The 23,056-nt window shown below is 61.0% G+C and overlaps 1 protein-coding gene across 1 annotated transcript in view; it reads left to right on the top strand.

The window, feature by feature from the left end:
* CROCC2 (ciliary rootlet coiled-coil, rootletin family member 2) overlaps positions 1 to 23,056 on the top strand; it is an 87,141-nt gene that overhangs the window by 15,605 nt on the left and 48,480 nt on the right. Inside the window, 14 exon segments of the mRNA XM_064383457.1 lie at positions 54 to 240; positions 942 to 1,225; positions 3,604 to 3,710; positions 7,392 to 7,548; positions 8,072 to 8,176; positions 12,369 to 12,472; positions 13,326 to 13,523; positions 14,645 to 14,780; positions 15,028 to 15,238; positions 15,344 to 15,629; positions 15,935 to 16,075; positions 16,515 to 16,659; positions 17,117 to 17,263; positions 17,516 to 17,725. Coding sequence (XP_064239527.1) covers positions 54 to 240; positions 942 to 1,225; positions 3,604 to 3,710; positions 7,392 to 7,548; positions 8,072 to 8,176; positions 12,369 to 12,472; positions 13,326 to 13,523; positions 14,645 to 14,780; positions 15,028 to 15,238; positions 15,344 to 15,629; positions 15,935 to 16,075; positions 16,515 to 16,659; positions 17,117 to 17,263; positions 17,516 to 17,725 — 2,418 coding nt within the window.

Raw genomic sequence — 23,056 nt, forward strand, 5'->3', positions numbered from 1 at the left:
CCTGGCAGCTGCTAGGGGCTGCCAGCTCCAGGCGTCTCTGGGGTGTCTTTCAGAGACTGGAGGACACCGTCCTGAGCCCCATGGCCAGCAGGGAAGACCGGGTGCTGACAGTGCGTGGGGAAGGCTGGCGGGCCTCGCCCACCCCTGTGCCCGCCCGCATCCGGGAGATCGTGGCCGGCAGCCTGGCTGAGGAGCCACCCCGAGGTGACAGTGTGGGAGACTGTCGTGGGCCCAGGGCTGGCCCCACCCCCCTCAAGGGCATCACATCAATACCCACAGGGCGCTCAGCAGGGCCCGAGCCAGGGCAGCCTCTGTGTAGCACACTGTGGCCACCTAGGCTTGGATTCACTGGTGCTGGTTTCTTCCTCAGAGTGGAAATGCTAGACATGGGCACTCAGGGGGCACAGATACCCACCCCCCAGCTCTGCCCATCATTGGCACTCAGGGGGCACAGATAGATACCCATCCCCTGAGCTCTGCCCGGCCTATACCCACCCCAGGCCCCTGCGCTGCCTCCAATTATCCACCTGGCAGCTGAGGAACCAGCTCCAGGCTGCCTGTCCTGGGTGCCCAGGACTCCCTTGTGCGTGCGTCCCTGGGACCCTCTCCCCCTGGGTCTGTCCAGCTTCCTGCAGGCCCAGGGAACTGGCCATGTGTGTAGTAAGGAAGGACACCCCACTGTGTATTTACAGAAGCCCCTGATTACTCGGGGACCAGGTCCCTTCCCCAGAAGCAGCAGGACGGGCGGCTTCATGGACAGGGCAAGTGCCCGGTGTCCCGGCCGCTCACGCACTCTGCTGCCACTGGTTTGGGGCTCGGCCTGGGCCTGGGTCTGCATTGGGGTTCTAGGTGCTCAGAGGTGGCAGGATTTCGATTCACATGAGAGGAAGTGGGGCTCAGAGCATGAATTCTGCCTCCCTATGCCAGCGTGCCCGGGTCAGAGCTGGAGATGGGGGTAGGCCAGCAGCCAAAACCCGGTGGCCAGCCCAGGGTCCCACCGTGGGGACAGGGCACAGGGCGGAGTGCGGGTGGGCCCCTGGGCTGGCCACCCGGGCTGACCCAGGTGCCGTCAGCAGGGATGCGGGAGCCGACAGCCACTGTGGCCCGGGTGCAAGAGGAGAACGAGCTCCTGCAGGACGAGCTGACCCGGCTGGGGGACCTGCTGGCCCAGGCCGGTGCCGAGCGGGATGAGCTGGCCGGCAGGTGCCGTGTGGTCAGCGAGCGGGTGAGTGTCTGCAGCAGGCTCCGGGCAGGTGCGTGGGGGCAGCCCAGCCCTTGGTGAGGGGTCACTTGTCGGGACTGCCAGGATTTCTAAGACTGGGAAAGACAGAACGTCAGCCACGGCACATTCAAATCCTGGGCAACAGACGGGGAAACTGAGGCCACAGACGGGGGAGCTGAGGCCAAGCAGGACGTGCCCAGGCCTCTCCCTGATGCTCAGCGTGTCCCCTAGGTCAGGTCTCACGACCCAGCTTAGGCCGTGACTTGTCCCCGCACCTGCCCGGGAGCACCGCGGGGTGGCCCGTCCAGTCCTGGCCCTCGGGGTCCAGTGCTTCGCCCAGCACTGGCGCAAAGCCGGGACCTGCACAGCAGAGGAAAGCAGGCCGGCAGACGCCGACCCCACCTCAGACCGAGTTCGAGGAGAAATGGCTCCACCCCAGCCCCCTGGCCCTTTCCTGACCACTGAGGCCGGGGGGCCACTGGGACCTCAGAGGACAGGGAAGGGGCCAGAGGCAGGGCTGTATCTCTAGTCCCCCGGTGGCTGCGCTGCCTTCCAGGGTGACCTGTGAGGTGAGCGAGAGGCATATTTGGTCAGGAAATGTGGAGCTGGGGAGGGCCGCGCTGTGTAGACAGGGAAACCGAGGCAGAAAGGAACCCGCCAGCCTGGAGCCTCTCTCGTCTCTCCTGAGCCGCTCAAGGCATGCTGACTTGTGAGGCCGGACTGGGCAAGCAGCCAGTGCATGGAATGGGGTGTCCAGCCCACCTTGTGGGGACTCAGGCCCCCGCCGCACCCATGCCGTCTTCAGAGCCCCCCGGTTCTGTATGGCAGGTCATGCATGACCCCACTTTCCAGATAAGGAAGTCGAGGCAAAGAGCCAGCCAGTGACCACCCAGGCCACAACGCCATTGCTGGGGTGGAGATCTGAACCCCTGAGCCAGGTCTGGCCCCTTCTCAGTCACATGTCCAGTGGCCAGTACTGAATGCCCGAGGGGTCCGCAGTGGGCCTCGCCTTCTGGAAGGGTCCTTCCTAGGATGGGCGGCAGCACCAGCCCCACAGGGGCGCCATCTGCTCTCCTAGGGCCCCACTCTCCGCTCCCTGCCCTGTTCTGTCACGTCCTGACCCCCACTCGGAAACACGTTCCATTGTCAGCGGCATCCCTGGGGGCCCCTGAGGGCAGGACCACCTGATGAAGTCCCAGCACATCCAGGAGCTGCCAGCCGGCCCACTCTTCCTGGGAGCCCCTGCAGCTGTGGGGGGCCTGGGGGGAGGCATCTTCCTAGCACGGGGTGGGGAGATGTTGGGAAGAGGCCTGTGGGAATAGAAGCCGCGGAAATCCTGCCGACCGATTAGTAAGCTGCGTGAGTCAGATCCGAACTCGCCAGCAGCCCAGTGCACGCCAGCTCCTGGCGGGTCAGCAGGCAAAGTGTGGGTGCCAGGAGGCTGGGTCTCCTCCAAGCTACCCCCAAGACAGGCGGGACGGGGTCTCGGTTGCCCGAGTGCCTGGCCGTGGCATCCCCATCCTAAGGTGGCGCTCCCAGATGCCACCAGATTCACCAGTCTTCTGATGCCGCCTTCTCTTCCGGCTGGGGCTGAGCAGGGGCCCCTCAGCTCTCCCATGCATTCGGCCAGGGCGCAGCCACAGCTGAGGCTCCAGGCCCGCTGCCCTCCCCTCCGCCCCTCCACCTGGGCCTTCCCTGGCCTGGTTTCCTGGGCCCGGGTTCAGTCTTGGCCTCAGCGATGGCAGAGTGGCCCTGGACAGTCGGCCCGCGTCCTGGTGGGTGTGGCCCTGCCCCTGTAGGTGAGGTACTGGACTCAGGCAGGAGGCCCAGGGGAGGACACCCACCCTCACTCACTCTCCAGCGGGTGGCCCCAGAGGTTACCCTGTGACTTTCTATCCTGCGCTTTGTGGGGGAACCCAGCCCTGAAGCCCCTCCCCCTGCCCTGACGGCTGGGCTGCCTGAGTACCCAAGTAGCTGGGGCAGTGGGGCCTCAGTTTACCCATCTGTAAGTGAAATGTGGGCATTCTCCAGAAGCCCCCAGAGCCGTGCCCCCACTTGGCCACCATGCTCACACCGTCCTCAAAGCCTGATGGGATTGGCACATCACAGCAGGGCCCCTGCCCCTTCCGTCCCCTGCCAGCTGTGAGCACTCGGGGCGGGGTATGGAGGCCGCCTGTCAGGTTCATTGTGTGGAGGGGCCTGGGCCTCACCAGACCCAACCCCAGCCCTGTCTTCTGCTCCGGGGAGCCCCCTCCCACTCCCCCAGGAAGCCCTCTCTCCCACCCCCGGGGAGCCTTCTCTCCCATCCCTGGGGAGCCCCGGGGTCGGCTTTGTGCCCAAGATGCCCAGCCCCTGCCCGGCGGGCTCTCCCTCCTCCTCAGCTGCAGGCCCGGCTGGAGACCACCGAGGCTCGGCTGCGGAGGTCGGAGCTGGAGCACAGCATGGATCTGGAGGAAGCCCTGGGCCGCCTGGAGGCCGCCGAGCAGAGGTGAGGCCGGGTGGGGGCAGTCAGGGCTGCGGGGGCGCAGCCTTCCCCCCGAGGGGCAGTGGGCCCCTCTGCCTTGGGGGCTACTGGCAGCTCTCCCCACAGCATCTGTGAGTTCCGTTTCCGCGTGGGAGTCATCCGGGCCTCACGGGCAGGGCAGGGGCCTGGAGAAGGAGCGACTGGGAGTGGGGACCGACCAGCGGCTGGTGGGGGGCCTGCGGTGCGCTCCCTCTCGTGGTGGGGAGGGCCCGGGCTGAGTGGAAACACGGTGAGACGCTCGGCCCCCCGGGCTCAGCGTGCGCCTCTTACGAGACCAGACACCGCATCGCAGCCTCTGAGCGCGGCTCAGCAGCGTCCATCACTATCACAGAGCATGTATGTTACATAGCATGGCTGTCAGACCCGCCCCTCCACACGCCAGGAGCAGGGGCCGCCCCCACGGGGAGCCGGGCTGGGGCCAGCCTTCCGCACAGCTCCACCATCCTCCCTGCCACGGGTCAGCCCGGCTCACGAATGGCAGGGAGGGAGCGGCAGAGAGACAGAGCTGACGTCAGGACGTGGTGACAGACCCTGGCCCCAGCCACACCCGGGTCCGGCGCCCACCCGACACCCCTCGCTGCCCACTCTCACACCCTGAAATGGCGCTGACCATGACAAGCCTGGGTTACTGAGGGGGCCTCTGCCCGGCCCCACCCTCCCCCCACAGGTTCAAAGCCTGCGGGCGGCTCACCTTCCTGGGGGTCCCTGCCCTGTTCTCCGAGTCGCCCTTCCCAGGCCCGACACTGGCTGAGGCTGCCGCTCCCCATTGCCGCAGGCGGGTGGGCTCTCCACGGCCCCCCACCAGCCCAGCCAGCACCGGGGCTCCTCATCTCATGTTTCCCTTCACAAGCCGTCCCTGCTGCCTTCCAGCCTCTCTGATTTCATAGTCAGGGGCTCCTGTGTTCACTGCTGGTAAGCAGATGTCACGCCCAGCCCCCTAACAGCAAGCCACCCACACTACCCCTGTCCCCACATTACCCCTGTCCCCACATTACCCCGGCCCTCACATTACCCCAGCCCCCACACCACCCCAGCCCCCGACACCGCCCCAGCCCCCCACATTACCCCAGCCCTCACATTACCCCAGCCCCCACATTACCCCAGCCCCCGACACCACCCCAGCCCCCCACACTGCCCCAGCCCCCCACACCGCCCCAGGCCCCCACATTACCCCTGTCCCCACATTACCCCGGCCCCCACACCACCCCAGCCCCCCACACCGCCCCAGCCCCCACACCACCCCAGCCCCCGACACCGCCCCAGCCCCCGACACCCGCCCCAGCCCCCCACATTACCCCAGCCCCCCACACCGCCCCAGCCCCCCACACCGCCCCAGCCCCCACACCGCCCCAGTCCCCCGACACCGCCCCAGCCCCGGACACCGCCCCAGCCCCCCACACCGCCCCAGCCCCCCACACCGCCCCAGCCCTCACACCGCCCCAGCCCCCCACATTACCCCAGCCCCCCACACCGCCCCAGCCCCCCACACCACCCCAGCCCCCACACCGCCCCAGTCCCCCGACACCGCCCCAGTCCCCCGACACCGCCCCAGCCCCCCGACACCGCCCCAGCCCCCGACACCGCCCCAGCCCCCCACACCGCCCCAGCCCTCACATTACCCCAGCCCCCCACACCGCCCCAGCCCCCCACACCGCCCCAGCCCTCACACCGCCCCAGCCCCCCACATTACCCCAGCCCCCCACACCGCCCCAGCCCCCCACACCACCCCAGCCCCCACACCGCCCCAGTCCCCCGACACCGCCCCAGTCCCCCGACACCGCCCCAGCCCCCCGACACCCGCCCCAGCCCCCGACACCGCCCCAGCCCCCCACACCGCCCCAGCCCTCACATTACCCCAGCACCCCACACCGCCCCAGCCCCCCCACACCGCCCCAGCCCTCACACCGCCCCAGCCCCCCACATTACCCCAGCCCCCCACACCGCCCCAGCCCCCCACACCACCCCAGCCCCCACACCGCCCCAGTCCCCCGACACCGCCCCAGTCCCCCGACACCGCCCCAGCCCCCCGACACCGCCCCAGCCCCCGACACCGCCCCAGCCCCCCCCCACACCGCCCAAGCCCCACACACCGCCCCAGCCCCCACATTACCCCAGCCCCGACACCGCCCCAGCCCCCCACACCGCCCCAGCCCTCACATTACCCCAGCACCCCACACCGCCCCAGCCCCCCACACCGCCCCAGCCCTCACACCGCCCCAGCCCCCCACATTACCCCAGCCCCCCACACCGCCCCAGCCCCCCACACCACCCCAGCCCCCACACCGCCCCAGTCCCCCGACACCGCCCCAGTCCCCCGACACCGCCCCAGCCCCCCGACACCGCCCCAGCCCCCGACACCCGCCCCAGCCCCCCCCCACACCGCCCAAGCCCCACACACCGCCCCAGCCCCCACATTACCCCAGCACCCCACACCGCCCCAGCCCCCCACACCGCCCCAGCCCTCACACCGCCCCAGCCCCCCACATTACCCCAGCCCCCCACACCGCCCCAGCCCCCCACACCACCCCAGCCCCCACACCGCCCCAGTCCCCCGACACCGCCCCAGTCCCCCGACACCGCCCCAGCCCCCCGACACCGCCCCAGCCCCCGACACCGCCCCAGCCCCCCCCACACCACCCCAGCCCCGACACCGCCCCAGCCGCCACATTACCCCAGCCCCGACACCGCCCCAGTCCCCCAACACCGCCCCAGCCCCCGACACCCGCCCCAGCCCCCCCACACCGCCCCAGCCCTCACATTACCCCAGCACCCCACACCGCCCCAGCCCCCCCCACACCGCCCAAGCCCCACACACCGCCCCAGCCCCCACATTACCCCAGCCCCCAACACCGCCCCAGCCCCCACATTACCCCAGCCCCCAACACCGCCCCAGCCCCCACACCGCCCCAGCCCCCACACCGCCCCAGCCCCCCACACCGCCCCAGCCCCCCACACCGCCCCAGCCCCCACCGTAACCAAGGCCCACTAGCCTTCCGGACACGGGGAGGTTAAATTGTTTGTAGAATATTACACATTAGGTTCATCCTCCAGGAATCTGGAAAAGGAATAAATGCTGAGAGGCTTTTGAAAACCCGTTTTGAGAGGGCAGAATACCCAAGAGGAGGCTTAGGCCTGGTGGGCGGAGAGGAGCAGACAGTGAGCCTGGCAGGGCGTGGGCTCCCGAGAGCAGGCCACCCACCCCGGTGGAGTTGCACCCCCACTCCAGCAAGTGCAGACCTCCTCGTGGGGTGCAGCAGGGGCCCCCCACCGGCACGTCACCCTGCCCCTTAAAGGGCACCTCCTCCTCCATCCCTGGCACCTTGTCTGAGGCACTGAGGAGTGGGCCGAGGTGGTGGAGGCAGAGCCAGGGAGCTCGGTGGGGGCCTCGGGGAGAGCAGAGTGCGGTGTTGCAGGAAGGCAGGAGGGCACTGGGCTGGCACCCGGGAGCACCACCTTGATGCTGGCACTCGGTTTAGGGGTTCCTTGTGGGGCCCATGGCAGGTGAGGGCAGAGTGGAGGCCGTGCACCTGGACCGGGGTTGGATGGGCCTGGAGGGTTTGGGGCTCCACAGAAGCTCCTTGACTTGGGGACTCTCTCTTGGGAGAGGCCGCCAGCCCCGCCGTGCCCTGTGGGTTCTCTGTCCAGGAGCACCGGCCTGTGCCAGGTGAACGCCCTCCTGCGGGAGCAGCTGCAGCACTTGAGGAAGGCCAACGACGCACTGGCCCGGGAGCTGGCGGGGACGGCGGGCAGCATGCGGCGCCTGCAGGGCGAGCTGGAGCAGAGGCGCCGGCCCCAGAGACAGGTCCGCCCCCACCCTCACCCACCCCGTGGCGGCCGCCTGTCCCGGTGCCTGTGGCGGGTAGCGGGCGGGGACAGGGAGAGGGTGCCACACCACGTCCCCAGCGCGGCCTGGCCACGGCAGTCTGTGGGGTGAGGGACTCCCTGGTCCGCCCCTACCCACCCTGAGCCAGAGAAGGAGGGCAGGGCTCTGAGAAGGGGCACGGGGCGTACTCCGGCTCTGCTGTGTGCCACCCTGTTTGAGAGGCCGGTTTTCTCCACAGGCCAGACTTCAGGAGTGGGCACCCTGGCAGGAACCTGGGGCTGCGCCTGGCTGTGGCCTTACCCACTCCAGCTTCTGAAGTCCTGAGCCACTCAGGGGTCAGGGCCCAGGGCTCCAGGCATCAGCCCCTGGGGAGGGAGACGCCCAGGTGTTCGCGCCCTGCTTGGATATTTCTGTGGTTGTGGGACCCCCTGAAGCTGGTGTGGCCTCGGGTAATGTGGCGCTCCAGCCAGGCAGTCCATGGGGCTGAAGGTGTTCCCAACAGCCCTCCATCAAAGGGTACCTGGACTCCCAGCCCCTGCACGCCACGGGGACCACGCACAAGGAGTCCCCCAGGAAGAGGGTCCCCCTGGAAGGCGTGCTGCGCCAGGTGGAGGCAGGAGCCGGAGGGGTGGCAGTCTCAGGCTGCCTCCACAGACGTCCCTCAGACAAGCCTGTCCCAGAGGGGCGACACTCGCCTCCCACTCGGGCCGGGTCCCAGCCCCAAGCCCCGGGCAGCTGCGGCTCCTGAGAGGCAAGTGTCAGACAGAGCAGCTGAAGTTTACACCTGGAAGGGGAATGCCGGCCTCTGCAGGGCGTCACCGGGAGCCAGGCTATCAGTGAGAACCCACCGCCTACGCCGGGCCTTCCGGCTGCAGGCATTTGAGGCAGATCTCATGTTCCCACTGCCTGGGCCCAGTCCTCGGACCGCTGGGCAGGTCGCCTGATGACCACAGGAGCCAATTCCGCTGCGTGAGAACAAGCGCGGGAAGGCGGGGGTCCCTGAGCTCAGGCTGGCACCGGATCGCCCGGGTCTTATTTCCTTCGTCCTTGAGAACCGTTCCCACCGGTTGGCACTGTTTTCTCTCCGCACTCCGAAGAGCTGCTTTCTCTTTCTCCTTCCGCTGCTGCTGCTGAGGAGTCAGCTTCCAGGCTGCCTGGATTCTGACGGGCTCCTTATCAAGGTAACGCGTCTCCTCACCTGGCTGCTCTGAAGACCCGGCTCCGGCTCGGTTGCGCCGCACCCCTGGCTTGTGTCTGTGTGCAGATCTGTTTATTCCGCTTCAGCGTTCTCGGAGCCTCTGTGTTCCTTGTGATTTTCGGAAAGTCAGTATCTTTAAACGCTGCCAGTGCTCACCATCCCTCTCCCCTCCCGAGCCCCGGGTAGGCTTGTGCCAGCCAACCCTACGCCGCCTCTCACGCCCAGTCCATGTCACCCTGGACTACATTCTAGGTCGTTTCTTCAAATTTCCATTCAGTCTTCTCTTCTGATGTCTAATCTCTGTTAAATTTGCCTGCTTCGCTTAAATTGCAAATATTATCTTTTTCATCAAGAGTTCTGTTTGATTCTTTCACAAATAGTAAACACCTTACTCTTAACTCACAGTTTTTTTTTTTGAGACAGAGTGTTGCTCTGTCACCCAGGCTGGAGTGCAGTGGCACAATCTCAGCTCACTGCAACCTCCACCTCCCAGGTTCAAGCAAGTCTCCCGCCTCAGCCTTCCGAGTAGCTGGAATTACAGGCATGCGCCACCACGCCTGGCTAATTTTTGTATTTTTAGTGGAGATGGGGTTTCACCGTGTTGACCAGGCTGGTCTCAAACTCCTGACCTCAGGTGATCCACCCACCTCAGCCTCCCAAAATGCTGGGATTACCGGCGTGAGCCTCCGCGCCTGGCTTCTTAACTCACATTTTTCAGCCTCTTATTTATTTGCTGGAGCAAGCTTAACACAGTCTTTCTGGCCGGTGTGCATCTAATACCCGAAGCTCTTGGAGGTCTGGCTCTGTCGTTTTGCTGGTTTCTGATCATGGTCCTTCGCTTCCTCGTGCCTTCGCTGATTTGTTCCGTCTTAACTAAGAGCTGCTTCTTTTCCTTGGAACTCTGTGAAGTTTCTTCGAAACGTGAGGCGAATACTGTATTTTCCAGGAAGGAATTTTGTTTGCTTCTGATAGATGCTGAGGGGCTCTAACAGTCTTTGGGGCCACATTGAAGTACATTTTCAGCCTGAGTTTTCTTGAGACTATCCTGGTTGTGTGAATTCAGCTGCAAACTGTGTGAAGTCTAAGTGTGGTTCCAAATTCGTGAGGAAGACTTTTTTCTCTAACTCCAGCATTCTAGACGGCAGTTTTCCTTATGTCCTGCAGGGTGATGTGTGTGTGTGTATGTACACCTGCACACTCACATTTGTGTATATTTGTGTGTGCACACACACGTGTCTGTATATGTGTGCATGTGTATGTGTGTTCATGTGTATACATATGTGCATGTATGCATGTGTGTATGCACGTGTGTGCGTGTGTGTGCATGTGTGCATGCCTGCACCATCACATGTGCATACACTTGTGTGCATGTATGTGTGTGTGCACGTGTGTATATGTGTGCGTGTGTGTGCGCATGTGTGTGTGCGTGCATACATGCCTGCACACTTGCAAGTGTGTATATTTGTGTGTGTGCACGTGCACATGTGTGTGTATGTGTGTTCATGTGTAGACATGTGTGCTCATGCATGTGTGTGTGCATGTGTGCATCCTGCACCCTCATGCATGTATACTTGTGTGTGTGCACGTGTGTATGTGTGCATGTGTATGTGTGCATGTGTGTGCGTGCGTACATGCCTGCACACTCACACGTGTGTATATTTGTGTGTGTGCGCACGTGTATACATGTGTGCTCATGCATATGTGCATGTATGCGTGTGTGTGTGCGCATACATGCCTGCACACTCATGCATGTGTATATTTGTGTCTGTATGTGTGCGTGGATGTGTGTGCATGTGTGTGTGTGCATGTGTATGTGTATGTGTGTGCACGTGTGTTTATATGTGTGCATGTGTATGTGTGCGTCTGTGTGCATGTGTATGTGAGTCCATGTGTGTGTGCGTGTGTGTGCGCATACATGCCTGCACACTCATGCATGTGTATATTTGTGTATGTGTATGTGTGCATGTGTGCATGCATGTGTGTATACACGTGTGCACGTGTGTATGCATGTGTGCATGTGTATGTATGCGTGCGCACCTGCACTTAGCAAGAATCGCCTACATTCCCCGATGGTCCATGACTTCACCAACTGCTGGCCTGAGTGTTCCACCCGTTCAGGCCAGCCCAGCCGTGCATTCAGGAAGAGGCTGTGAATTTGGAGTCTCATGTGTTCACGGGGTGGGTTAATCTGGCAGCCGCCCCTCCATGTTGGCAGAAGTGCGTCAGACTGCTCTTTTGATGGACACAGTCAGAGTGCAGGAGGCCGTGTGGCTGAAGCAAGGGTCCACCCCTGTATACCAGGCACAGAGTGGCATGTGCTCTGAGGGTTTGCGGCCAGGTGGAATGCGCTCAGAGGGTTTCGCCCTCCGGAGGGTGTACCATGAGGTGTTATGGGCTCGGTGTGGCATGCCCCACGGAAGATGTACCACGAGGTGTCATGGGCTTGGTGTGGCATGCCCCCCGGAGGGTGTACCACGAGGTGTTGTGGGCTTGGTGTGGCATGCCCCCCCCGGAGGGTGTACCACGAGGTGTCACGGGCTCGGTGTGGTATGCCCCCCCCGGAGGGTGTCCTGCCTAGAGGACTCATTGGTGGGAACCTCAGGTGTGGGATCAGGTGAGGGTCAGGAAAGCTTCGTGAAGGTCAGATGATGATCCACTCCCTGAAGTTCAAGGTCTCATCCCGTTGTTTCTGCTGGTTTCTCACTGTGGTCCTCTGTGGGGTTCCAGAGAACAGGCAGGATGTGAGTGCTCTACCTGAAGGCAGCCTGGGGAGCAGGGCTGGGGCTGCCACAGGCAGGGAGAGGTGGTGGGGACATGGTCACCCCCCGAGTTCCAGAGGTCGGCGAGCAGGAGCCGGCGCGTGCAGGGCCTGGAGGGTGGTGTGGACCCTGATACTTTCATCGTAGCTCCTGCAGCCTGGACCCGCTGAGCACACACGATTCCCCCACTGCTGCCCGACACAGTCCTCCCCCTCCGCTCCCTTACAGCCTCATCGCTGGCCTCGCCTCGGCAGTGGCCTCCCACCCTCCTCCCTGCTCAGCCGGGGCCCCAGTGCTGAGGCCTCTAACGCTTCTGTGTCTCTGGCACCTTCGAAGTGCCAGACCCACACCGGGACATCTCCAGGAGCCCTCAGAGTAAGGACAAAGACTGTGCTGGAGAAAGGCAGCCCGTCCCCTCCCTCGGAGCTGGAGGCAGGAGCCGAGTGCTGCAGAAGCCCCTGCCCCATGCCCAGCAGGGGCCCAGTCCCGGTTCTGGGGTGTTCTAAGCCTGAGCAGTTCCTGAGGGCCACTGGGGAGCTGAGACCCAGTCAGTGCCTTCCCTCCTCAGGGCCCGTGCGCCCCACCCACCCCTCCATCACGTGAGCCGGCCTGGAGGGCTGGGTGTGGCCGTGCCCCAGGTCCTCTCTGGGGAGGGGCACAGCATGGCCCCAGGGTGGGGTTAGGGGAGCCCAGGGCTCATTCTCCCATGGAATGTGGGGGCTTTGGGGTGCCGGGTCCACTTCCAGCCGCCATGGAGAGGGACATGGCACCTGGAAAACGGTGGGTTTCAGGGAGGGTAAAGGGCCCCGGCGTGAAGTAGACAGGATGCCTCTTGCTTTCAGGCCCAGCCAGGGGGCCTGGGAAGGGCCCGGGACCTGCTGCTCCTGTGGAGACAGGCCGTGGTGCTGGGGACAGGCCTGACTGAGCTGCGCGCAGCCACGGAGAGGTGAGTGCTGGCCGCCCCACCTGGGGCCCCCTCGGGGAGAGGGGAAGGGGTGCCAGGGGACCCTCCGTGGCTGCAGCAGCCCTCGAGGCCGGCTCCTCATCTGGCCCTGGCTAGGCCTCACCTGGGGCAAATCGTTTGAAAACCAAGGCAGGGAGAGGGACCAGGCCACCTCCTGCCCGGTGTGAAGGACACTCACGCCCCGTCCGGGGGTCTGTGAGCCCCGCTGTGATCATGGAAGGTTTCAGACCCCCCATCCACACTGGGGGCTCAGAGGTCTCTCAAGGGCAGCTTCAGCAGAAAGTGGGGAGGCAGCTCCCAGCAGAGGCCTAACCTGCTGGCTGCGGGCGCCCGGGACCAACACACAGTGATGAGGCAGCCGAGGAGGGCGGCTGGGGACAGGGACAAACGGGCCAGGGAGGTAGGTGGGGGACACCAAGGAGAGATGAGAGGAGGGCGGCGAGGACGCTGTGGGGTGGGGACACGTACCTGGATGCAGCTTCTGGGGTCCATGCAGCCCTTGCTGAGCGCCACGCTGGAGTCAGTCCTGGTGCCGCCCCTCCCCTGCCAGCCCTCAGGTGCGTGGCAGCCCCTTTCCCAGGAGGAGTCGGGGCTGAGGGTGGGTGTCTCAGTGAAGGCTGCTGAGGCTGGAAGTGAGCCGCCCGGCCCCGCCCCTGCTCATTCCCCCCCAGCTGCCTTCCTGCTGTTTGGTGACACACGGGCACAATCAGTGCCATGCGCTGGGGGCTTCTCCTGAGATGTCCAGGGAGGGGGTCCTCTGCGGGGCTGATGGGACCAGGCCCTCCCTCCGCTGGTGGGTCCTGAGTCAACCACGGGTGCCACCCTTGCCTCCCAGGGGCCTCGCTGACCTGCAGGCAGACACGGCCAGGACCGCCCGCCGCCTGCACACCGCCTGCCTGAAGCTTGACTCCAACCTGCGGCTGTCGGCCGGCAGCACCTCCGGCACCCCGGGGCAGCAGCGTCAGGACAAGGTCGGGGAGATGCTGCAGCTGCAGAGCCCCGGGGACGCGGAGAAGGCGGCACTCCAGGCCAGGTGGGCACCTGGGGCCGGCAGGCTGGCACAGGGAGGGCCCACGGGGGCGGGGCCCATCCAGCCGGCCAAGCAGCTGTGGTTCCCGGATGTGGTCGCGTGGGTCCAGGGCAGGTGGGGCCCTGGCGTCACGTGTGCTGCACACGCTTCAGGATCACCATCCCAGAGGCACAGGGCACTCTCATGATGCCCAGGAGGTGGGCACTGGGGTCTCCCACAGTGAGGGTTTCAGGGAGCATGGCAGGAAGCTCACTGGGATGGTGTCCTTGGGGTCAGCACCCAGAACTGGAGTGTTCAGGACTCAAAGCAGGAACATTTTTCCAGGGAAAAGAGCTCACCTGGGTAAATTGTTTGAAAACTGAGGCAGGGAGAGGGACCAGGCCACCTCCTGCCCCGTGTGAAGGACACCCACACCCTGTCTGGGGGTCTGTGAGCCCTGCTGTGATCATGGAAGGTTTCAGACCCCCCATCCACATTGGGAGCTCAGAGGTCTCTCGAGGGCAGCTTCAGCAGAAAGTGGGGAGCGGCTCCCCAGTGGAGGCCTAACCTGCTGGCCGTGGGGCCGATGCCTCACAACCTGGGGTCCAAGGCGCCCCTGGCCACAAACATCCCGCCAGGCTGACAGCCCTCCCTCCCCTCTGGGGGTCCAGCTGAGTCCAACACACCACAGCCCAGCCCCAAAGGAGCAATACAGGATGTGCGGGCCCACGGGTGCTGGACAGCCGCAGGGGCTGCATGCCAGGGCCTGAGCCACAGGAAGGGGAACCCGGGGTCTTTAGGAAGAAGGAAGGAACATCACTCCTTGCTAGACTGATGGCGACAGGTGTTCTGAGCAGAAGGGCTGGCCGGGCAAAGGCCTGTGGTGGGCACTCCCTCTGCTGTGCCAGAGGACAGAGCAGAGCCTGGGGCTGTCAACGCACGTGAGTCTGCAGAGGGTCAGGGTGTGGGCCGTGGCTCCTGAGACCGTGGGAGCCACTGAAGGCTCTGCAGCAGGAGAGGCGCGTGCTCAGACCAGGGACGGAGACCACTCAGGGGTGTTGCCCAGCAACGGCAGGGGGCCACGTCATGGAGGTGCCCATCCTCTGGGCCCTGCCCCTCACGCCCCACCCCCCAACTCCTTCCAGGCTCTCGGAGCAAACGCTGCTCCTGGAGAAGCTCACAGAGCAGGATGAACGGAGGGCGAGGACCATGGCTGCCCTCAGAACCGACCTGCAGAACCTGGTGGGTGGGCAGGACGCAGGTGGCTGTGGGCGGGGATCTGTCAGCCTCGCTCAGGGGTCTCCCCCGCTGAAGGAAGCCCGGTGCAGTGACAGCTGAGGATGGCAGAGGTTGGCCTGCAGGGCGAGGTGGGTCCCTGCAGCGCACTCTGAGGCGCATCAGGAAGAGGTGGCCCCTCGTCTGTCCCCCCGTAGCGAGGGTGGTGGTGGCCTGCAGGGACCCTCAGGACCGTCTGCGCGATCCCCACCAAATCACGGCCCTGCGCTCTGGGCCTCTCTGCACCTTGAAGGTGGCGGAAGAGGATGAGTGGTGCCCGGAGCTGGGATGGAGCCCCAGCACTGAAGGGGAGAAGGCGCAGCGCCCGCCAAGGAGCCGCCCATGTGCCACGTCCCCGCACCAAGGGGCATCCCTGCCACGCACCCACTCCCCGGCTGCCCTGGACCCCACACTGCAGGCCTTGCGGGCAGCCGTCGAGAGGCGGCGGCGGCGGGAGCAGGTGGGCAGCCGCAGCCCGTGGGACCCCTGTCTCCCTGAGGGCAGAGCCACGAGCCCCTCAGGCTGATGGGTAGTTATGGGGCCTGCCCGAGCCCCGTGGTCCCCGGGAGGGGTTCCGGTGTCTTTTCTGCGGAGTCACAAGTCCTGGTGGGCCATCGGTGGGCAAAGCCTGCCTGAGGGGCCCGCACTGCACCCACCCGGGCAGGAGCTGTGCCTGCAGCTGGAGTCCTCCCAGGCCCTGGCGGCCGGGCTCCGGGAGCAGCTGTCCGAGTGCCGGCGGGAGCTGTGGGCCGCGCAGCAGGAGCGGGCTCGGGAGCTGGAGGCCCTTCGGGGCCAGCTGGAGGCCCAGGGGCTGGAGGAGCAGCAGTGCCGGGAGTCCCGCAAGCTCCCGGGGAGGTAACGGAGTGAAGGGGCTGCCCGGCCTTGCACAGGGTGTGTGGGACCCTGAGGGCCCAGGGCTGCTGTCAGGACAGCATCTCTAGAGCGGGAGGGGACGCCGGCAGGAGGGGCCTTTCCTTCCAGCAGAGTTCCGTGGGCACCGGTTGAGCAGGAGCCGGGGCAAGACCCTGTGTGTTTCGGGGGCCGCCTCTGCCCATGCGGTCTCAGGGATGGCATCCACCCAGCCCCGACTGCCCATCAAGGCATGCTTTGCACCTCAAATGTGTCCAGGGCTGCCCCAACTCCGCCCCCTCCATCCCCAGGGAGAAGGCTGCTCTGGACACGGCGGTGGAGGAGCTGAGAGGGAAGCGGGGGCTGGAGGCCGAGGCCTCGGAGCTGCAGAGAAGCCTCCTGCTGCGGGAGGAGCGGAGGGAGGAGCGGAGCGGCAGGGCCCTGGAGACCAGGTGTGCTGGAGACCAGGCGGCGGCTGGGTGGGCAGGGCCCCTCCCACAAGAGAGACCCCTGGCTGCCACCCTGGGCCTTGGCCTGCGTCTGCAGTCTCATCTCAGAGTGCGGGGCGGCCCTAATGGGGCAGGGGCTCCCCAGGCCCCTTCCAGTCCGCACTGTCCTCCAGACCCAGACCCCCACTCCCGCTGACCCAGTGCCCCCCCGGGGGCACATCTCCCACCATGTGGGCCCAGCAGATGTGGGGCCCCATTCCCTGCCCCAGAAATGAATCCGGAAGCCAAGGGCTCCCTGCGTCCCTGGTTCTCCCAGGAACCCCACGCTCCTCCTGGGCTCCCTGGGCTTGGAGGGAGTCGCAGGCTGTGTCCTCCCTGAAATCTCACGGGGCAGCCACTGCTCACCCTGAGAGACCCCCCGCCCTCTGGTCTGGGGCCTCAGTCAAGGCCGCCTGCAGCAGCTGGAAGAGAAGGTCTCCAGGCTCAGGGAGGAGCTGGCTTCAGCCCGGGAGGCACTGAGCATGGCACAGCTCCAGCGGGACGTCGTGGAGAGCGAGAGGGAGGCCCTGCATGGCGCCCTGGCCCGGGTACGCTCTGCCCCCCTGCCCCCTCCCGTCTGCTTCACCCACCCTGCCCCCTCCCTTCTGCCTCCCCACCCCCGCATCTGCCCCCCCCACCCACCTTGGCCTCACTGACCTGGCCTCCCACTCCCTCTCTCCTGCCTGCCGGGACCCTCAGCCCATCACCAGAGCTCCCAAAGTCATGGAAGGCCTCTGTCCCCACCAGCAGGCACTGGCCTGGCCTGGCTGCTCTCAACCCTGGTGGCCATGCCTGCTTCTTCGTGGCCTCTCCCCAGCCCACCAGCCACATCCTCTGGCTGGAGCCTCAGTGGCCCTGAGACCTCCCCACTGTGACCTTCCCACCATGCCCGCTCAGGAGCTCTGGCTTGCACACCGCCGTGGCTCAGGGCTGACTCCTTCCCCAGCAGCAGCAGGCCTGCCCTGGAAGCTGAAGTTCTCTCCCTGGTACCCCTCCCTGCCCCAGGCTGAGTGCAGCAATGCTGACCTGGAGCTTCTCGTGAGACGGCTGAAGTCAGAGGGAGTGCAGCAAAGGGACTCCCTGGCTGCCATGGCAACCCTGATGGACAGGCTGGCTCAGGACAAAAGTGTGCTGAACCACCTGACCCTCCAGGTGAGACAAGGGCGGGGGTGGGGCCTCGCCAGGGCGGGTTTCCGGGTGGCTGTGGGTCTCCAGCCCTGGGCCTTCCTTCCATCCTCCCAGATCACTCCCCTTCCTGGGCCAAGGTTTTGGGGACGAGGAGCCTGGCTGGCCCTGACCAGGCCTGAGGGAGGGAGGATAGTGTGCGTGGGGCAGGCCTCGGGGGTGGCTGCAGGGCCCGAGGGTGCAGGGACTGGATGCAGAGCCCCTGACCCCTGGTGGTAGCTGGAGCAGGAGCGGGACCAGCTGTGTGAGCAGCAGAGGGCTCTGGAGCAGGAGCAGGCCCGGGCCCAGGAGCAGCTGGCAAAGGCGGAACAGCAGCTGGCACTGGAGCAGGCGGAGCGCAGGGGCCTGGAGCAGCGGCAGGAGCAGCTGGAGGGCCAGGCAGCCTTGCTGGGTCGAGAGAAGGCCCGGCTCCAGGAGCAGGTGGTCCGGGTGAGGATGTCTGCAGGGCCGGCTGCTGCCGTCGGGGACGCGGCTGGGTCTCGGGTCCTGCCTAAGGTACTTCTGGGAGTCAGGTCGCCTCAGGATGCCCAAGTCAGCTCTCTCTGTCTTGGTAACGGCCAGGCCCAGTGCTGGCCTCCCTGTGGGGATGGGGGCAGGGAGAGGGTGTGCAGAGAAGATTGCCGTCAGGCCCGGCCTCCGTCTCCGTCCCACCCCTTGGCAGGGGAGCCGGGGCGTCAGGCTGGTGACTTCTGCGCGCCAGGCCCTTGGAGAGCTTCGTCTTTGCTTTCCTGCCTTGTTTCTCCCCGGGCCACATCCACACAGCTGAGCTCTGCGACTGTGCATCATGGCTGCATCCGTGCATTCGTTCCCAATCCCCCTGTCCTTTGTGGAGGAAGCTCAACTCAGTGGAGAAGGAAACAGTCTTGTTTTTCCCAATCCCGCCTGGTTCAGCCGTGCAGAAGCCCCGTCCATGCTGGCTTTCAAGGCCCCACGGCTCAGATTCTGTGGACCCGGTCACATGTGGGACAGTTCAGCTCAGCTCTCTTTCCGTTTTCTGTCTTGAGCTTTTCGGGGGTCATCTTTTTCCTCTTTTGCTACTGAAGTACAGTTGGCATTTATTAAGTCAGTGTACAGTGTTAGTGAGTTTTGACAATTGTGCAAACCCGTGTAGCCACCACCAAGATCAAGACGTAGAACATTTTTGTCAGCCCGGCAGGTTCCCCCATGTCCCTTCAGCCCCTGCCCAAAGCCCCCGGCCCCCACCCAGGCGGCCTCTGCTCTGACGTGCTACACCGTGGGCTGGATGCACCTGCTTTAGAGCGCCTTGTAAGTGGAGTCAGGCGGTGCGCACGCGTTCGCGTCCAGCGTCTCTCTCTCGGTATGATCCGCTTTATCCATACACGCTGTTCAGTGTGTCACTAGCTCTTTCTTTTTACCTGCATAGATACATTCCTTGGGGTGAGTAAAGCACGTTTGCTTACTCATCCAGCAGATACTGGACATTCGCACTGCCCAGCAACGATGTCTCAAAGGGCACTTTTACCTGTCACTGGGACCCGCAGCCAGGTGATGTGAACGGTCTGCCTGAACCCTGCCCGCAGAGAGCGTGGTGGCTTACGCCTAGGACTCATGGTGCACCACGTGACACACCTGCTGATATGTGTCCTCGGATCTGTGTCCTCAACCAAATCTCACGTCAGATTGGAGGAGGGGCCTGCTGGGAGGTGATTGGTTGGGGGCTGTGATGACACGGCTGGTATAAGCCTTCTTGTACAAGTCACATGCATATGTTTTTACTTCTCCTGACTAAATACTTAGGAGCAAAACTGTGCACTCGCCGCATAGGTGTGTGTGGAACTTTGATCAGAAGCAGCAGGCCGCTTTCCAAAAGCGGTTCAGTCACTTTGCTGCAGCCGGCGGTGTGGGAGGTTCCGGCTGCCCCTCCGCCTTCCCGGTGTTTGCTGTCGTCTGCGTCTTTGCTTTTTTTAGCTCTTCTGTGTGTGTGAAGTGACACATCACTGAGGTTTCCGTTTCCCTGATAACTAAAAATATTGACGCATTTTCATCTCTTCTGCTTTATTTTACCAATTGTCAAATCTTTTTCCCATTTTAAAATTGGGATTTTGCATTTTGGTTATGAATACACAGCAATGTATATATCATGAGGCCAGTACCTTGTCAGATACGGGCCCTGCGCACGTGTTCCCCAAGGTCGTGGCTGCCTGTGCGTTTTCTCACTGATACTTTTTATGGAGGACATAAAACTTCAACTCGGGCAAACTCCAATGTATCTATTTCTTTTTTCAGTCTTACAATTAGTATTTTCTAGGTTCTGTCTGAAAAATGGTTGCCTACCCCAAGGACAAGAAGATCTCCTCCTACGTCTTCACCTGGCTTTCACACGTAGATCTGTGATCCATTTCAGGTTTATTTCTGGGTACAGCAGGGGTTTCCACGTGTGCTTCCCAGGCCAGCAGTGACATGGCTGGATCTGTGTCCCCACCTAAATCTCACGGCGAATTGGAGGAGGGGCCTGGTGGGAGGTGATTTGTTCGTGGGGGCAGATTTCTCCCTTGCTGTTGTCTTAATGATGAGTGAGTTCTCACGAGATCTGAGGGTTTAAACGTGGTGGCATTTCTCCCTTCACTCTCTCCTGCCTCCATGTGAAGAGGGCGCCTGCATCTCCCTTCACCTTCTGCCATAATTGTAAGTTTCCTGAGGTCTCCCAGTCACACTTCCCGTTAAGCCTGCGAACTGCGAGGCTATTAAACCTCTTTTCTTAATAAATTACCCACTCTCAGGTAGCTCTTTACACCAGGGTGAGAAAAGACTGATACACCTGGGGACTTCTCAAAAATGCAAATACTCACGCCTCACACAAGACTGACTTACTGAATCAGAAACTCTGTGCACAGGATCCAGAAATCTGGATTTTAAGTAGCCCCCCGTGGGATTCTGCTGCTCACTAAAGTGTGAGAACCAGACTGTATGGTGTGATGTGAGAACTAAGGTCCATTATTTTTCATACTGATTTCCAGTTTTCCCGTTTTTTAAAAGTCTCTCCTTTCATTCTTGAATAACTCTGGCAACTCGAAAATAAATTGATCATCTAAGTGGGATTTGTTGATCTGTGTGAATCAATCTGTTCATTCTTTCACCAAAACCGTGCTGTCTTGATCACAATAGCGTTTTAGTAAGTCTTGAAATTGAGTGGTGTCCACACGTCCGCCTTGCTCTTTTTCAGGATTGTTTCGGCTGTTCTACGTCCTTTGTACAGGCATAGACATTTTAGAGTCACCCTGTCCATTTCTTCTTCCCTCCCCTGCAAAAAAGCCTTCCAGTACTTTGATTAAAATTGTTTAGAATTTATAGATCAACCTGAGGAAATTGGACCTCTTAAATATCGTGAACATTACATCCATCGATATGATATACCTCTCCGTGTCTTTATTTCTCTCAGCCGTGTTTGCAGTTTTCAATGCAGAGGTTTCTTGCACGTCTTTGATTAGGTTAATTATCAGTATATAGAAATACAATTTCATATGCTTATTTTGAGTCATGTGATCTTGACAGATTTACTTACAAGTACTAAAGTTGTATGTTTATGTAATTATTCATCTGTAACAACAGTTTGACTTTTTTTCTTATCTGCATACCTTTCATTTCTTCTTCTTGTCTTATTGCGCTAAGGCCTGCAGAGAAAAGCTGAATGTAAGTGGTGAGAATGGCCACACTTCCAGCCAGCGCAATCATGGGGAAAGAACTCGATGTTTCACCATTAAATACGATGTTACCTGTGGGCTTTTCATAAACGCTCTTTATCAGAGTAAGGAAATTTCCTTTCACTCCTAGTATGCTGATTTTTTAAGATTATAAATGGGTGCTGGATTCTGCCAAACGCTTTTTCCTGGAACTATTAAGAGGAGCTCATCATTGCTCCCCTTACGTTGTTAATGTAGTGAATTATATATATACATAATTATATTTAGATGCTAAACTTGCATACCTAAGTAAGCCCTGCTTTGTCATGAGTTAGTATCCATTTTGTGAAAGACTTTTTCAGCTATATTTGTGAGGAATATTTCTGTACTTTTCTTTCCATGGAGTCATCAGATTTGGAATCGGGGCTGTGCTGGGCTCCTAGAATACACTGGAAAGGGGTTTCTCTTCCTGTATTTCCTGAAAGTGTTTGTATAAAATTGGTATTACTTATTTCTTAAATGTTTGACAGAATTCACTAATGAAATAATGTGAATCTGGAGTTTTCTTTGTCAGAAAGGAATTGATAATGAATTCAATGTCTTTAACACGTATATAATCTGTTCTAATTTCTTATCTGGTTTTATGTCTGTTTCTTAATCTGCATTCTAATAATTTTGCATGTTGTGTTTTTATTATCAGTCAGTTCAAACTATTTTCTCTCTTCCCATGTGATTTCTTTGCCCCATGGATTATTTAGACATACATTCCCTGACGTCCGAATAGGATTTTCTAAATGTCTAAATTGTTATGAATTTCTGATATAATTTCATCGCGGTCAGAGGATAGACTCCATATTATTTGAATGGGTTTAAATGTGTTGTGTCCCAGTCTATCGTCTATATTGAACATGTCAAAAGAATGTGTATCATGCTGCTGTGCGTGCGTCGTTCCGTGAATGTCAAGTTGCTGAGTGGTGCTGCTTACACCGTCCGTGCCCTTACCGGGTTTGCGCTGATCTGTTTCTTCGATCGGTTCTTCTTGCCTACTTGCTGCATCAGTTAGTGAGAGAAAGGCACTGAACTCTCCACCGCGACTGCGGAACTTCTGTTCCTTCCGCTAGATCTCCCCTTCGTTTCTTCCCGCAGTCCATTTGTGTTTCGTGTGTTTCGCATTTCTATGGGCAGGTGTATCTACACTCAGTGTCCCGTGTCTTCCTGAGGAATCGGCTTCTTGTCATCACAAAACGTCCGCTCTTATCTCTACCAGCGCCCGTTTTGATATCTAGTTCTTTGACACAGCGTACACGGCTCGGGCGACGGAGACACCAAAATCTCAGACGTCACCACTAAAGACCTTACCCATGTGACCAAACACCACCTGCTCCCCAAAAACCTATTGAAATAAAACAATAACACATTTAACAAATGAAATGTGTGTCAAAAGCATGTAGCTGGGTCTAGTCAGCGTGGATATTAGACCACGTACTCCTAGCGTCGCTGTTAACGTGCTTTCCTTAAGTCTTGGTATTCGCCACTACTTGTCTCCTATTTTAAACCTTTTTTACCTCTTCCTTTCTGGCGTTCTTCTGGGTTAGCTGCATGTTTGTTTCCTTTCCAGATCATGTTCTCTGTTGGTTGTTTTTAGCTACGTTCCTTTTTGTTAGTTTTAGTGATTACTCTAAAATTATGATACGTGCACTCTATATTCAAATATTATATTACTTCGCAAACGGTGTAAGACCTTTGCAGAAACACACTCCGCTTATCCCTTGCTGTGACTTTAATGTGTGACCTCCAAAATGTAGGTGTTGAAACTTAGTGACCAATTGTGAGAGTATCTAAGAGGCGATTAGGCCACGAGGGTTCCACCCTCATCAATGAGATTAAAGCCTTTACAAAGGAGGCTTCATGTGTCATCTGTGACTCAGCTTCCCTCTGCCTTTCACCATGTGAAGATGCCGCCTTCTTCTCATCCGGAAAATGCAGCATCAAGGCGCAGCCTTGGAAGCACAGAGCGGCCCCTGACAGACAACTGCCCCTGCCAGCACCTTGATTTTGGACTTCCCAGTCTCTAGAACTGCAGGAAGATAAAGAAATACCTTTCCGTGCTTCACAAATG

This window comes from Aotus nancymaae, unplaced genomic scaffold (assembly GCF_030222135.1).
Source record: "Aotus nancymaae isolate 86718 unplaced genomic scaffold, 86718_ANA_hifiasm-v0.15.2.pri h1tg000031l, whole genome shotgun sequence".
Taxonomy (NCBI): Eukaryota; Metazoa; Chordata; class Mammalia; order Primates; family Aotidae; genus Aotus; species Aotus nancymaae.